Here is a 16,513-nt window from a genome sequence, read left to right as displayed (position 1 = left end):
TTTCGACAGTGTTGCACCGCTCATAATACCAAATTGACATTCGATCTTCGACAACCAACGAATATCGAAGATCGAATCTAACCCATAATTGGGGCCTATATGTAGCTTGTTCGGGGTAAATAGTTTAATATACCCCAAATGGCACAAACATGTTTTTTATTTTCTTGCGTTAAAATAAGAAATGAATAAAAATAATTTAATATTTTTCCAATTTTTTCTCCTCGCTTAATACATTGTGGCGTAGCAACGCATTGCAGACGCACAGTTAAAGGCAAATGTCTAGTTGACATCCCCACACAAATTTTTCTTTAAAATGATATTTATTGAATTTCATCATATATCAATTACAACATAATTTTTCTACGTTAAAAATACATAGGCAAATTTACACAAGAGGAGAATATGAGCCAATATAGGTATTGATGCAGTATCGTATTGATATGCAACTTACATTACAAAAATGTGTGTATGTATATATGCATGCTTGTTTGAGACAATACTAAATATTGGTTTTCATTTACTTGTATATGTTATAATCATTTACTATGCTTTAAACAAATGGGATGTAAGGTTCATTTGTAATTGCGCTTTGTAAAAATCCGTTGCAAATATTACGCTTATATGTAAGAATTTATCTTGTTATGCCAAAAAAAAAAATTAGTAGGTAAGTAATATATGTATGTATATTGTATTATTATAAAGAGAATATAATCAAACTGCTTAAAAAATGTTAACAACTATAAATTTGTGTTTTCGTATTTGAAGCCATCGGAAGCAAAGCAGCGCACGGCAGTAGCAAACCACTTCATATAGTACTTTTACAAGATTTTTACATTGGATTTCTTTTTCGTTTTGGTCACATTTTATTAGCTTTTTTTTTTTTAAACAGTAAAGAAAACTTTCCGCTTGTGTTTTTCCCCCCGAAAAATCACGATTTAATAAATAAAATGAAAGATCAGCATTGTAATCGCAAGAATTCATCATCTGTCTGCTTCAACAATAACTTAATATTCCATCAGCGATGCGTAATTACTACGCTGCAAGTGGAATATCTGCAGCGTAAACAATTACACTAGCATAACTCTTCTTACACATCTTTTAATTCTGGTGGCATATCATTTTTGGGGTGCTTATTTTCAAAATGTTGTTTGTACGTTTTTGGATCGGGCATTTGAGACTGTAGGAATAAATTTGAAAATCAGAAAAATAAAATAGAAAAATTTAGTATTTGGTCGTACCTTACAAACAGCGCATACATGAACGAGCGCTTTTTGTGCTGCCTTCTTTTGATCGGTGGCACTGTGGCCCTGTTGCTTTTTCATTTTGGCTTGTTTTTCTTGAGCCTTTGCTTGCGACTGAATTTTTTGATGTCCTCGAGCCATTTTGTTGATGTTATTATGTTTTAATTAACTGAAAAAATATAATGTATGTATAGTGAAAGGTAAACATTACATCAATAAAAATAACTTTTTTTTTTTATATTTTCTAGTAAGTCAAACTTTTCGCATTAGTTAATAAGTCTGGTATTCTGCACTTTCCGCTTGGCAGATGTGTTTTCGGTCGATGCATTTGGAAACGGTATTTTTCCCAGTTAATGAATTTTTGTTTTAACTCAATATCTCTTTTTTCCGCATACAATAATGATTAGTATGGAAATTTCGTTAACAGGTTTCTGTAAACTTTCCCTGATTTAACTGCAGATGCACTTAATACAGGTATGTATGTATACATATATACATGAATATGCATATGCATAACGTCAACGATGTGTTATTACATACAGACATTTAAACGTGGCAACGCAGCGTAAAATGTGCTTCGCGGAAAATCCAGTAACATTTGCACATAAACAAAGAACATCGCACAGTAATCCATAAATAACCAGTAATCATTGACGCTATCGCATAGCATTCATCTGCTATTTTCAACCGCGTATGTATGCATATATGATTTTAATCAATATGAACATCGCTCTTTCTTGAGCTTATTTTAATATTTGTATAATGTAGAATCTTAAGCCAACGCATGAATATACTGTGATTTATTATATATTTTATCAGCGGTTAAGGTTTTGCTTTACACCTCCCCCATATGTACATACATATATTTAGGGAAACACGCGCAACGACCACGTTCTTAGAGCAACGTTAGTCACATTTTTGGCATATTTTTCATCGTGAAACACATATAAATTTATGCATATACCTACTTTCATGCATACAAAACAATAGCGCGAACTTCGTACTGAATGCAACTGGAATTCAATAGCTACGTTTTTTGCTCAATAAAAGTAAAACAAGTTATAATCACCCAGTCAAAAGAAATTACATCTCGAATAATTTAGTTGATTATGACAGCGACGCCAGCGTTAAAGCTAACGGAGACGCAGCTGCCACTTCGCAGTAACCCACTTCTTTCTTTACCAACTTACTTAATTTTTACAACGTGGTTGTTCCACTTAAAAATATTTATAAAATGCGATATTAGTTCGTAAAAACAGGGCACTTTTATAACGCGGTATTTTCTATTACGTTTTGTTATATCCGAAATTATTTGTAATTCACTTTTACTAATCAACTCCTGGCGTTCCGCGTTTGTGTTTTGCTGCATTCAATTAATAAAAAGTGAATTCGTGGATTTTGGAATCTTCTGCTTCTTACCGCTGTGAAAACGGCAAAAACAATACAGAAGAAGATCACTATACAAGTGAAAGTGTATAAGAAAGAAATGTCAGCTTTATACATTTTTAAACAGTGCCATTTTGTATGTGAGGAAAAGAGACAGCACTATTTATCCTTGTGGAATTTGTGAGTGGACAGTAAAATGAAGAAATTTCTTTACTAACTTACAGCTTACACGAGAAAGAATTCGGAAAATTGTCCTTCAATTTAGAACGCACTCACACTAATTTGTCAAAAAACCCATATATCCACATATGACAATCTGCTTGTAAAAAAATTTTTTTTAACACCTTTGCCAATTTTTCACCTAATTTCAACAGCTGAGCATAGTTTGGATAAACAAAATTTTGGAGAAGAGAGAATTTTTAGTTGTTTCCTTGACGACGGCTTCTTGAAAAAGAAATTGCCTATTCAATTGTTTACAGCCTTCACGTCTTAAGCGTCAATTAAAGGGGTTTTTAAGAATTCGTACGTTTAAACTAATTGAAGGACAAAAATTTAGCATGCGATAATAAAATTTGTTCCCCAAAGAATATAATAGAATATTTGCACAGATTTGCACTTAAACCTAAAGGTCTTTTGTGCCCTCTAGGCTTCACACTACCTCGTCCAAACCCAGTTCCCTGACCTACGAAAAGAGGTAAACTGAAGATAGAGCTTGGTTGGGTATAATCTAATTACATATATGACTGAAAGAAAAATCCATCAGTGAGCTGGTCTGAAATTTAGCATTCTTAACTGTTTTAGAAACAGTTAAAGTATGCAGACCAAATTTAATAAAGTTGCCATTCGGTATTCACGCACGATTTCGAATGTCTGACGTCAGGCACCCTAGGTGTGTAATAATGTGAGTGCTTGGTATTTTTCAAAGTGGATTTATTAAGGTGACAGCATTCACCCAGCTGAATTTTTCGCCGTAGGTATGGCTTACGTCAAAATGATATGCTTTGTTTGTATGTATTGGTATGTTTACATTCGTATGTTTACATTTGCTTGCTGATTTTGACGTGATGGTTGGACCAAACGCAACAACAAATACATGTAGGGTTTTACTTAATATATATGTGTTTGCTGTCACCTGTAATAAATTCGCCTTGGTATTTTTGCTTAAGCGTATTGGCAGGGTTGCCAAATTCGAATTTTTATGGTAAGATTGAAAACATTACAATATCGGCAAAAAAAAAAAAATTGGAAAATTTACAATAACAAATATTTTTAATATATTTCTTAGCTATAATAATGCCTTTTTATTGAGAAACATCTACATTTGGGCGACATTTTTTCAGAATTTTTGGTAAGATTTTCTATGAAATTTAATCATTTTTAACATATAACATAAAGGAGCATTTTGAAATAAGGCTATGGCGACACGTTCATGCATTTACTGTCCAGCAGCTTATATGTGTGCGTGTCGGGTGCATGACGTTTGCCCGCGAAAAAATCTAAAATTTTTGATTTTCATCATGCAAAAGCCAACAACAAGTATGTGTGACACGAAGCAAGTACATGTATCATCCCACACGCACACATATAAGTTGCTGGACAGCAAATGCATGAGCTGGTGACCGTAGCTTAAGGTGATCTCATCTGCGGGCATTTTTTGTCGACCAGCTGGGATTGTTGTTACTCATGGATCTGTAGAATGATTTAACCAGATTTATGAATTATTTCTATACTTGCTAATTCCGAGCATTGACCGATGACTTTATTGCTTCTTTCACATGCAAATTTTTCGTCAAACGAAAAGTGTCCAAGAGCGAGCAAAGAAGAAGCGAATAGAATACTGCTAATATTTAAATGTAAATGTGATTTTACGTCATTTGTATTGGATTATTTCTCGTACTGTATACATCGGTTCTAAATCAAAAATGATAGATTACAAGATTTGGCCTTTCAAAGGAATATTGTGAAAGTAACTTTGGCTGCTACGTCATAGGAGGCTTGTCACCGTAATTGTGCCCGTTCATTTCACAAAAGGAAAATTGTTTGAGTAACTTTGGTTGCTACGCCATGTGAGAATTGACAGCAGGGTTGTGCCCGCTTATTTCATACCTCCAATCATTCATTTTTCAGACGGTAGCGAAGTAACATTTTTATTGGTTGTATTATTTTTTTCAATTTTATCACCAACAGAATGCCAGTTTTTGCCGACATTTGTTGTAAATAAATAAACCGCTGTGGATATGACACAGACTGTAAGCATTTTAAAGTCCTAAGTGCTAAAATGCGAAATTTTTCAGGTATATCACATCTTTTATTAGCTTATTAATATATCTTTAAAACTTATTACTAATGCAAAAGAAAACGAAATTCATAAATCGTCATATCAATCATAAATCAATTGATTTACCGAAACCACCTTTAATAGATTCGCCTTGTCCTTGAGATTTTAAGGGTTGCCATAGCTCACCACAGCTATCAAGGCGAAAAAAAGTTTTGAGATGAGCTTTGGCTGCCACGTCACTTGGGATATGCTTAACAAAATTTTGCTCGTTACACAACTAATACTCATGCCACGGCATTCGTATATTACCGTCACAAGCTAAATTTTGTTAAATATATTACATCCCCAGTGACGTCAGCCAATCAGCCGATTCTGTCAAATTCGCTCAGAGCCGAACAACGGTCTGCTACATAGACAACCTCTAAAAATTTTTTCACCATGGTGGTTTTAAATCATGATAGAAAGAATAATGAGATGGAGCCCATCGTGGTACCGTTACTTTGCTCTCTGCGAATTTGACGTCGTATTAGCACCAGTATGGCCAGATTACAATTTTCATAACTTGATTTAGCATTTTGTTTTTTGTTATTTAGTCTCGGAGTTTTAGTTCTTTCTTCATGACATTTTTCTAGCCTGTTCTAATTAAAATGTAATGTTTATAATTTTGTAAAATATAAATTAAAAAAAAATTAGTTCAATAATTCCCTCAGTTTTATTTTTCTTAACATCTTGTGTCATTGCGCTTATTGTTGGTGTTCTTCTCCTTTCAGCAGTCTGCTCCTCGCTCTCGCTACTACAATGCTGACTAGCTTAGGATATAAAAACGCACTAAAATGCCCATCCAAAGAAAATAAAACACCATTTTTTATTGAATTACCTAAAGAACTTTGTAAGCGTGACAACCTGTCTTTAAAATGTGCGTTTTTTTTTTTTAATAAATGTGATATGGTTATGTACAATTCAATTTTTGAGTTTTTTTTGTTAAGAGAACGACTGTTAGGTTATGTAACAAGAAAAGGTACTCTTTTTGTACAAATGTGCATTTGGTTTCTTCGTATTTTCTGGTATTTTTACTATGATTTTAATTCGTATTCAATAACTTTTAACGCTTTTTAAAATGTGCAAAAATGTATTCAATGTTAAGAAGAGTTGAGAGCAGAAGATTCAATATTCTTGCAAAATCTTAAAAGGAGCAAAAATTTAAATTTGCACTTTTAAAATATTAGATTTTATAATCAACTAGCAAACCCGGCCCGCTTCGCTGGGCAAAGACACGGCAGGTCCACGTTTTGGCATATATTTCGAGACCCTAGTCATCAATAGGTATGAAAATTACCCCGTATTAAAGCACTTATCAACAGCTTTCATTTGATACTCATATTGTACATACACAACCAAAGGTTACCCGGGTCCACGTTTTGACCTATATCTCGAGCCCTATCCACCAATAGGCATCCAAACTATACGTAAACCATCTTCAATACCTACTTAACAATGTGTGCAAGTTTTGTTTAATTCGGTGCAAAGACACGTCCGGTTAGCGAACACACACAAAAAGTTGACTTTATTTTATATAATCAATAAATTTCCATAGCACTAAAATCTTCTCAGAGAGACCCTATTTAAACTTTTTTTTAATATTGTAATATAGTTTTTTTTTTAACTTACAGCGAAACTTACAGTTTCGGTAGATTTAAATTAAAAAAAAGGAACAAACACCAAACTTAAAAATGTTCGCATTTTGGGTATAAAAAAGACTTACATTTATTGCGGAGAGCAAATGGCTGGTAACACTGCACAACTCATCTAATGCGACGTCACACACTCGCTGATGGGCGCAATCTTGTTTTTATCATACTTAGTTTTAAATAACACTACCCTCCGATAAATAAATGCAAAAGTCGAGTATTTTTTAGCGTCAAAACCAATAGTCGCTCATCACCAGTCAGTTCTTTGTCATCGCCCAACGAGCAGCTGGATAAAAATTGTGAAAATAGCTGCATATTTTTGGTTTTATTTATAAAAAAGGTGAATAATTGCATTTAAAAACGGCAATGGTTTATTGTGTTGGTCAACAGTGGAAGTGAAGTGAATTGCATAATATTCTGTTAAATTGAGTGGAATTAGTGTAAACAACAGTTTGAAAAAGGAAAATACAAGTAAATGAGGGAAATTTATTTCTTTTTTCCATAATTGACATTTAGTAGAAATGAGAAAGAAACGATAATTTCTTTGCTTTTTCGTCGAAGTATTTGTTAGCTAAGTTTTAAAACTTTGCTGTTTTCTCAGATTTTTTGTTTAGTTAAAACGCCCAGGGGAGAAGTAAATAAATATTCCTACGCCAATATACGGCAGAGGCAAAACTTACAACGGGTGGATGCATCGTTTAAGTGGAGCTTGGCAGTCTTAAATCTTTGGCATGCAAAGTAGCAAAAATCATAGTGTAGCAATGGACATCTTGGACATCGATGAAGCGCTAAAAGATGATTCTTTTATGTATGTATACCGCACAGCTCTTGAGCAATTATTTATTTTATTTTTATTTTCTTTTTATTGATTTATCTTCGCAGCTGCTTGGAAGACAAAACACACGATGATGTTTCGAATATATTACAGCAATGGAAAAGCAACAATTGTCTGCTACCAACGCAATATCAGCAAGAACAAGGTAAGCAAGCTGGTAAAGTCTTATTTCAACAGCGGTTCACTACTTCCGGGTTTACTGGTGCAAAAAGGGTGACATAAATTAATGTGGACTTATGTGTGTTGAAAAATGCGTAATTTGGTACATACGTACATACGCACCATATGTATCTGTGTTACAGCTTTCGTATTCGGCATCCATATTTTGATAATGTATTAACGGTTACCATAAAAAATCAAACTATATCAATGACTCACTTGTTTCTTTTGCTAATTGTTTTTGTTTGACCGTGAAGCCCACACTGCATTGCTGCTTACATATGCATATTATCAAATGTTAATATTTCAATTACTTGTAGAGCAAATTTAAACCGGCTAACCAAAGATATATTTAGACATAAACATTATATGCACATCACGTATAAAAATTACACATTACACACCACACATAAATATATAATACGTAGTGCACTGCAGTTGCAGCCTTCTGCAATAGTTGTACCACTCCATTAACGGAGCGCTGCTAAATGCAAATTACTAAGTAATACTCTTTTTAATTAATTCTATTCACTTCGTAACTGTCAATTGCCCATAATGGAACTACGTAAACGGAATGGATACGCGATTTATGTGACAAAAAAAAAAAACGATTGCATTTGATAGCCTATAAACTAAATTCAAGAACGTTTACACGCCCTCGCAGGAAGTCGGCGCAAAATCTAGAATCACATTTTGTAAGTATTATTTACATTTTATTATATAAGGTTGTCAAAAAAGTCTTGCGGTATTTTTATTGAATTTTCAATTGTTCATAAAATTGGTTATAATAATGCGATTTAAGTCAAATATGCGCCGTTTTGTTCGATGACGAGTTCCCAACGAGATGCCAACTTCAAAATGCCCCTCTTATAGAAGCTCGCTTCCCTATTGTCAAAAAACTCGGAGAGCCAATTTTCACAGGACTTTGAGGACAACTTCCGACTACCAAGCTCGTTCGCCATGGACAGAAATAGATGGTAGTCACTTGGTGCGAGATCCGGACTATACGGTGGATGCAAAAGAACCTCCCATCCGAGCTCCCGGAGCTTCTGGCGCGTCACCAAAGATGTGTGTGGCCTGGCGTTGTCCTGATGGAAGACAATTCGGTCTCTGTTGATCAAACATGGCCTCTTCTGCATGAGTGCTGCATTCAAGCGGTCCAGTTGTTGGCAGTACAGGTCCGAATTGAGCGTTTGGCCATAGGGGAGCAGCTCATAATGGATGATTCCCTGCCAATTCCACCAAACACACAGAAGAACCTTCCTGGCCGTCAATCCAGGTTTGGCCACCGTCTGGGCAGCTTCACCGCTTTTTGACCACGACCGTTTGCGCTTCACGTTGTCGTAAGTGACCCACTTTTCATCGCCAGTCACCATCCGCTTCAAAAACGAGTCGATTTTGTTGCGATTCAGAAGCGATTCGCATGCATCCATACGGGCAAAAATGTTTTCTTGCGTCAAGTCGTGTGGCACCCATACATCGAGCTTCTTTTTGAATCCAAGCTTCTTCAAATGGTTTATAACGGTTTGATAACTCATGCCCAGCTCTTGGCCGATGCTACGGCTGCTACTATGCCGGTCTCTTTTGATCAATTCAGCGATTTTATCGCAATTTTTGACGACAGACCTTCCGGACCGTGGCGCATCTTCGATCACCTCTGCACCAGAACGAAAACGTTGAAACCATCGTTGTGCGGTGGAAATGGAAACTGTATCGGGTCTATAAACTGCACAAATTTTATTGGCAGCATGAGATGCATTTTTGCCTTTATCGTAGTAGTACTGTAAAATATGCCGTATTTTCTCTTTATTTTGCTCCATGTTTGTGACGCTATAACTCACGAACGACTAAAAGCAAACAACAATTAATCAAACACGTGTTAGCACGTTGAAAGAGCTTTCCAAAAAGCTTTAGCGTGAACCGATGCGACGAATACAACTAGAACTACGCGCTTGCAAAGACAAGCTTGCGGAAATACCGCAAGACTTGTTTGACAACCTTATATTAATACTATTTTTGAGGCTTAGACATTTTTTTGAGACAAATTTGCGAGTTCACTTGTTTAATAAGTAGGGAAGTAGAGAATTTTGAAGTTATTAACACATACACCTTTTCATTACCAATGCTTCTAGGCTCATACTTCGGGAAATAATGGTGTGCCTCCATCACAATCCGAGCAGTTGACACACAAATTTGCAATTGCAACGCCTCAGCCGTTGTTCAACTTAGAAATAGGCGGGCTTGTTACCACAATGCATAAGTCATTTCTGCAAGATACCTCACCACCGTCATCTATATGCTCCTCCATGGAAATTTCAATGGAGCGTATGAATAATTCACTAATCACATCAGCCGACTTTACTAACATAAACTTCTTACAATCGACACAAAGCCTTGATTTCAACGAAGCTAATGGCGGTGAAATATTTAACTTAGCAAACAAAGCTACCAGTGATGGTTATACGTTAAGTGATATGATTCGTGATAGGAAAGCACTCGAATCACTAACAATGTCGGGCGATGGTACGCTTATTAAAGATTCGCATATTGGCCAGATCGATGATATATCACTTGCGTTAAGCAAAACCGCATCCGGTTATAGTACCATGGACAATTCTACGGAGAGCATGCAGGATGAACATCAGCAACGTAATGGTCTTGCGGCACCGGCGAATGCAACAGCCGTGGGAGTTAGCAGCGGTGGTTTGCCTGAAAACAAATGTAACATTATGCATCGTACAATGTTGCTTAGCGATGAGGTAATCAGCGATACCACCTTCGATTTAGTTGAGAGCAGTTTATGTGAAATTGCCGATAATGGCAATGACATTGTCACTTTGCCCCCTTCGGTTCAAAAACTCAGTAATGAGACATTTAAAAGGCCTTGGCCTATGGATGAAACTATGTGTCTTCCTACAAAAGCAAACGCAACGTTCGATTTCAAACAATTGACACCAGATGCGCGTCTAACGTCTGAGTCGCGTTGTGAGACCCCGGAAAATTTGACGGAAACCGGTGGCGCACGTAAATTCTACGAATCAACACCGCACGCAGCAGATCTGGGCAAGGGGAGAGGTAGTAATACACCGACCACATCGAAATTGACAGTAGATGAGGTAAATCTCTCACCGATAATGGGTTCAACAGAACATTTGAATGCAATACGAGAACAGAATAACACACCTACCACATCGAAATTGACGGTAGGTGAAGTAAATCTCTCACCATTAGTGGGCTCAACAGAACAATTGAATGCAACACGTGTGCTTAGCGAAACTTTCGATCAAAAATCGGATGTCAAAAAAGTGAATTCGAAAACATTTTCAGGCACCTTGCCGCGTCTTGAAAGTATCGAACAAATGCTTGAAGACATTGAAGATATTGAAAATCCGAATGCGACTTATGAGAAAGTCGGCGGTGGAACGCAAGAGCTGCAACAAAGCACAGCCGATATACAAATGCAAAATGTATTGGAGCTGGCACACGCAGAAGAGGAGCTGTTGGCCAGTAATAATGATCAGGAATTCGAACATATGCTAGAGGAATTTAGTAAGATAGAAGTGAATGCCGAACATGTGAAAATGAAGAAGTCATTAGAGACAATAAAACGGCGGTTTAATCGTGACACTGTTACCTTGTCCAAAGCACCGTCTTTGCAAAACGGTGGAGAGCCCGAATCTCATACAGCCGATTTACATGAGAAATCAGTAGAAACGAATTTCGTGGATTTGGGTGACCAAAGGCGTAATGGCAGTTATATAAAGGCGGATGTAAACGCGAGCTTAGAACTTAAGCGATCGTTATTGAACGATTGCTCAGTGCCTTCTGGTTTGTCCGCACTATCACCTTCCTCGCCATCGATATCCACATCTTCCGCAGCTTCTCCGATAACAGCCACCATCGGTAGTAATGCCAGTACAACGGGCGAACGACTGCTTAGTCGACGCAGTCGTCTGTATGACAACATAAATCTCTCAACAATTTCTGCCGGCAACACACATTCGCCGTCACGCTCGCTAGGTGCTTCATTTACAGTGCATAAACGCGAAGATAATGAACAACAAAATTGCGCAGTTACCGCAGTTGCGGCGACAGAAGCGACAACGAAGAATGAGACTGAATATAAAGAAGAACCTAAGGAAAATAATTTAGGAAAGACTGACGAAGCAAACGATAACACTAATGTAGTAGCGGCGGCAAACAATTATAGCAATGTAGGCACTTATAAACTCTCAGAACGGCGGGAGCGTGATCGTGATCGTTTCAAGACGATAAAAATCGTTAAAGGACGCAGTGCGAATGACGGTTTAGTATCTGTGAATGTGCCTTGCATTGATGATGACGTGACTATGGGAGATGGGAGTGGGACTGCAGAAAATTCTGCTGTCTTCAATAATAATAAATCAGAAACTGAAACTGAAAAGGAGGCACTGTCGACGACTGGCAATCACAACACTGTTACGAGACCGTCTACGGTATCAAAAATCAACCCGAATTTCCTAACATATAAAAAACCAAAAGATAAGCCAACACTTGTCGGCAATTTGCCGGAGATAGAGTCTGAACCATTGGCCAGCAATGAGGAGCTTGAAAAGCCACCTGAACCGCCCAGCCGGCTGCGTTCACGTTCTCGCCCTCGTTACATTTCGGGTTTGCAAAAGATGACAGTAGTTAAGGCGACTTCGGCGGGCGATTTGGACCGCGCTACAGCGCCTGGTGCACGTCCGCCTAATGCTAGTGTCAGTCATGCCGCTTTGGATAATTGTCAGGATGCTGGTACTATTGCTGCCGCAACCACCAAGTATAATCGGAACAAACAAAACCTAAAGACATCAACTGAAGAAGTTAAAAGTCCCATGGGCACCAAGTCAAAATCCTTCCACAACTTATCGAGCAATTTTGGTTTTAATGGGAGCGGAACACGCGCGAATAACAATCTCGCTTTGAAGAAACCCACCGCCAATGAAAGCAATAATGTTGCTGCGTATGCTGCTAAAGATGTACGGGTAGTTGGTTTACTTTAGATGAATTTGACGTTATGTCGTTTTAATTTTTTGTTAAATGTATTTATTATTTCGATTTCAGCGCACTGGCAACAGCACGTCGAATACGTCTTTGCAGCAGGTAATCACTGTACTTCAATTTCTTGCTAACAAACTAATAAATTATTGAAAAATACTTCTAAAACAGGCCAGCGATACGGTTTTTAAAGTACCCAAGTTAGTGTCCGGCATACGTGCACCCGGTGTTAAACGTGCTGGACTGGTGCGACCCTCCTCCGGTTACTACAGTCTTAATAGCCTCGCTGTCAAAGGTATGCCACCGTTGCCGCAACCGCCACTAGCGAATGAAATCGACTCTGATGGCGGCAGACATTCACCTACAGATGTAAGTAGCATTTCATGTAGTCAATTCATCGTTTAACCGTTTTTATATATTTGCAATTTCAGAGTATGTCTTCAGCCTCGTCGCGTGGTAGCATACAAAGCGGCGGCGGTGGTGGTGGTGGTGGTGGTGGCGGTGGCGGTGTTGTTATCGGAAAACCTATTGCATCAAAGCCAACTTCCTCCGCAAATGCAAATACATTAAACCTAACTAAGATCACTACTGGTTCAACGGGTATACCGAAGCCATCTGGCCTGCGACTGCCAACAACGACCATTAAGCGCAGCGGCTTGCCCAAACCAGCAACAGCCATGGCGCGGCGATAAACCGTACACTACATTACAATGCATCTACGTATTATATATTACTAAGTCACATATATTTACACATTTGTAAATTAAGTACGAGGAAGTTAAACAAGTTGGGAATGTTACTGCGAAATTAATTATAGGGGCGGAATGGAAAGGCGATGGCATGCATTTCTTTGTGCTCTCTAAGTTGCCACAACTTATATTATTTTTTATATATTATTTTTTATCGAAATCGATTCTTATACTTTATGTATTACTCAGAAGACACACACAAAACAAATCAAAAAAAGAAAACGAGCGAAAAACTGGTATCGTATAAATATTTATTAAATTCTGAGATACGTCAAATTCGAATATTAGCAATGCATATAATGAATTATTTTCTTAAAAGAAATTATTATCAATTGCAATTATATGTATGTGCGTTAATTAAGTTTAGAAAAAGAAAAAAAAAAGGAAACGATTAAATGATTAACAAAAAGTAAAACGTCAAACTTTTAAACAATTATGAAGAAGCGAAAACTGAAAACTGGTTGAACTTGTTGGCGCGTTGATTTTAACTGACTTCTACGCGCTACGACGCATAAAAATAATTATCAGGGGAAGGAATAAGAAAGAAGAAGAATGCCTTATTTTTTCAATGTTATTAGATTGGCATTTGCAGAACGCCGTTGACGACTGGTAATTAGCATAAAAGAAAACATTGAAAGAAGTGATTTACTGTAAAAAGTTATGAATTTTGTTTGTTTTCTTTTATTTTTGTAAAATATATTTGTGGAATACGGGTGTGTGTGCGAAACACTGGAGAAAAAAGGTTTGAAATGAAAACAATAAAACTGCTCACAAATGTTTAAACTGAACGGAAAGGGTAATATTACAAAAACAAAAATAATAATAATAAGACAAATAAATTTATACACTTATGTTGCTAAACAGTTACAAGTTATTGCTCATTAATTGTTTAATATCTTTGTACACATTCAGTTGTCTTCAAAAGCATAACTGTATTCACGAAATGTCGCCTTTCATTGTCAAAAACATATACTTTTTTTTTTGTTTTTTTTTTTTTTTTGCTTACATACATTTGTGCCAATATCAATTGCTACATCATATATTATAAATCATAAATAAAAAATTGTATAATTTAGCATATCCCATATAAGTGTGCCGTTAAATCAAATTTCTTTATACATACATTTTTGCATAAATATAAAAAAGCTTACACGCCGCCACCAGAGCGCGAAAACTGCTGAAGATGGGCGCTCAATTATTATTTCATACTTGTACTATTTTTTATGATGCCAAGGTCAATGCTTGTACACAAATTTATCAATGACTGCATAACTACAACAAAAGTTACGTCAATTCGATAAGTGGCTCATCCGCTGAACACACTCACACTTATAAAACATACATACATATAATGTTTATATCGTATATAAATGTTTATTATATAAAAAAAGTATATATATACACAAAATGTGCTTTACTCGTCCTCTTTAAAAAAAAGTCTCTTATGTTGTACACCACGCACACACATGCTTACGTGTGCTCATATTTGTGCAATTGTCCATTGCTCATTGCCTATTTGTTAGTTTGCGCCACAGTAATTTTTGCTTGCTATGAGCAAATTTTTAAGCACCGCTCTTGAGCTTTACTCAAATAACGGATCATATCAAAAGCCTACGAATGGGGGAAATGTGCTTTTGTTGCGGCAATTCATGAGTATTAAATAGGAAACTATGCCGATGCGCAAGAAATACATTTTTTATAGCTTTGAATCAAACTTCAAAATACTAATAAAAACGTAATTAAATTTGTTAAACAATCAGCAGTTAGCAGTTTCAAATTTTTCATTTGCGTCAAAGTTCGAACAACATTTTCGGACATTAAAACAATTTGTGAAAATTTGTATTAAATTTTGCCAACATTTTTTCGCTGGCAAGTTAACTTCAGTTTAAGCTTTCGAACGCAGCATATTAAGTTTCAAATTTCAAAAAGTTTCGGAAATTTTTTCTAAGCAAAAAAGTCTTAATTTACGCACTAAGTTTGGTATTCCAAAAAAGGATTGAGAGGTTTTCATTTTCGGGCATAAGTTTGCAGTTAGTTTGGACTTCAATTAAAAATCAAGGCGCATTCATTAAAGGTGGTGCCACTAGACCAACAACAATATTCTATTCGTTTCATTGTCAAAGCAAAGTATTGAGGAACTAGAAAACAAATAATGAATTCGCCTTGTTTGTTGACAACCACATAGACACGGCGAAAGAAAAAAAAAACAACTCAGCTGATTTACCAATACCACCTTTATTAGATTCGCCTTGAAGATTGATACGTTTTTCTTATTATTTATTCGTAAAAATCAAATTTTTGTTTCGAAACTCATTTCAAAAACGAACAAACCCTAAAATTTAATATGACGCGATTTCGGTAGACAAAACTAACCAAACAAAAAGTTTTGGGTTTTGCACGCTACTTGAGATTCAAAAAAAATTAATTTTGATTTTCGAAGATATATTTCCATTTCGAAACTTGTTAAAATTATACTGAATTGATTTTACATTTGATTTAGACAAAACCTTGGCGTTCAAAGTGCAAACAAATGAAGTAAAAATAGTGAAACCGTAATTCGGATGGCCAAACTTTAAGAACTTAATTTTGGTGAAATTGTTAGTGTTTGTACAAACTAAATTTTTCGAACTCGAATTTTCTCCTTCGATTCAAGCAAGGCGCATTTATTGAAGGTGATGGCACTAAACCAACAACAATGTTTTGTACGTTTGATTCGCCTTTTTTTTATTCTGTGCTGACAGCCACATGGACACAGCGAAAGAAAAAAACAAATCAGCTGATTTATCAACATCGCCTTTAATAGATTCGCCTTGGCTTCAAAAAAGTTAGAATGAAATTCTGGTTTTCGAACAGGTAAACAATTCGATTTAATTCAATCACGACTCTTTGACATTTAAATACTAAATATTCTGATTTTTAGAAATTTCAGAGTTTCAACTATTTCCAAAGCACGCATTGGATAACGGGGATCGAGCTCGAGTTGTGTTTAAAAAAATGCAAATAAATTAGAAAGCTGCACAAAGCGAAATCTTAAGCAATTTAATTAAATGCAGCTCGATTTATTAATTTTGACTTTGATTAGATTTTCAGAATATGCGTTTGATCTAAACGTACTAAAAAAAAAACAGAAAAAACTTTTTGAATATTAATAAAAAATA

The 16,513-nt window shown here is 36.1% G+C and overlaps 2 protein-coding genes across 3 annotated transcripts; one reads left to right on the top strand and one right to left on the bottom strand.

Annotated features, from left to right (window-relative positions):
- Positions 1–300: 300 nt before the first annotated feature.
- LOC129240301 (zinc finger protein 706-like) lies at positions 301–2,662 on the bottom strand. The gene is made up of 3 exons (XM_054876019.1): positions 2,432–2,662; positions 1,239–1,410; positions 301–1,177 (listed from the first exon to the last, which is right to left on the bottom strand). Exons 2-3 carry the CDS (start codon positions 1,380–1,382, stop codon positions 1,088–1,090), a joined length of 234 nt encoding a protein of 77 aa, XP_054731994.1. The 5' UTR covers positions 1,383–1,410; positions 2,432–2,662; the 3' UTR covers positions 301–1,087.
- A 4,106-nt stretch (positions 2,663–6,768) lies between these two features.
- Positions 6,769–14,537, top strand: LOC129240296 (uncharacterized). Of its 2 annotated transcripts, none has more exons than XM_054876013.1 (8): positions 6,769–6,933; positions 7,195–7,401; positions 7,476–7,573; positions 8,212–8,282; positions 9,720–12,587; positions 12,673–12,711; positions 12,778–12,975; positions 13,038–14,537. In XM_054876013.1, the coding sequence occupies exons 2-8, from the start codon at positions 7,325–7,327 to the stop codon at positions 13,296–13,298; spliced, it is 3,612 nt and encodes a 1,203-aa protein (XP_054731988.1). In that variant the 5' UTR covers positions 6,769–6,933; positions 7,195–7,324; the 3' UTR covers positions 13,299–14,537. The 2 variants fall into 2 exon arrangements, with proteins under 2 accessions (XP_054731988.1, XP_054731989.1); XM_054876014.1 differs by lacking the exon at positions 6,769–6,933 and adding an exon at positions 6,946–7,064.
- The last annotated feature ends 1,976 nt before the right edge of the window (positions 14,538–16,513 follow it).

This window comes from Anastrepha obliqua, chromosome 3, assembly GCF_027943255.1.
Source record: "Anastrepha obliqua isolate idAnaObli1 chromosome 3, idAnaObli1_1.0, whole genome shotgun sequence".
Lineage (NCBI taxonomy): Eukaryota > Metazoa > Arthropoda > Insecta > Diptera > Tephritidae > Anastrepha > Anastrepha obliqua.
The sequence above is the reverse complement of the archived record's forward strand: the minus strand, read 5'-3'. Positions and strand labels throughout refer to the sequence as shown.

What these genes read in the sequence shown, in the direction of transcription:
- LOC129240301 (XM_054876019.1), bottom strand. Translation starts at nt 1,382, where the DNA reads ATGGCTCGAGGACATCAAAAAATTCAGTCGCAAGCAAAGGCTCAAGAA. An exon ending in ATGTATGCGCTGTTTGTAAG is followed by an intron (nt 1,178 to 1,238) that starts GTACGACCAAAT and finishes TTATTCCTACAG; the next exon opens with TCTCAAATGCCCGATCCAAA.
- LOC129240296 (XM_054876013.1), top strand. Translation starts at nt 7,325, where the DNA reads ATGCAAAGTAGCAAAAATCATAGTGTAGCAATGGACATCTTGGACATC. An exon ending in AAAATCTAGAATCACATTTT is followed by an intron (nt 8,283 to 9,719) that starts GTAAGTATTATT and finishes CAATGCTTCTAG; the next exon opens with GCTCATACTTCGGGAAATAA. An exon ending in GCAGACATTCACCTACAGAT is followed by an intron (nt 12,976 to 13,037) that starts GTAAGTAGCATT and finishes TTGCAATTTCAG; the next exon opens with AGTATGTCTTCAGCCTCGTC.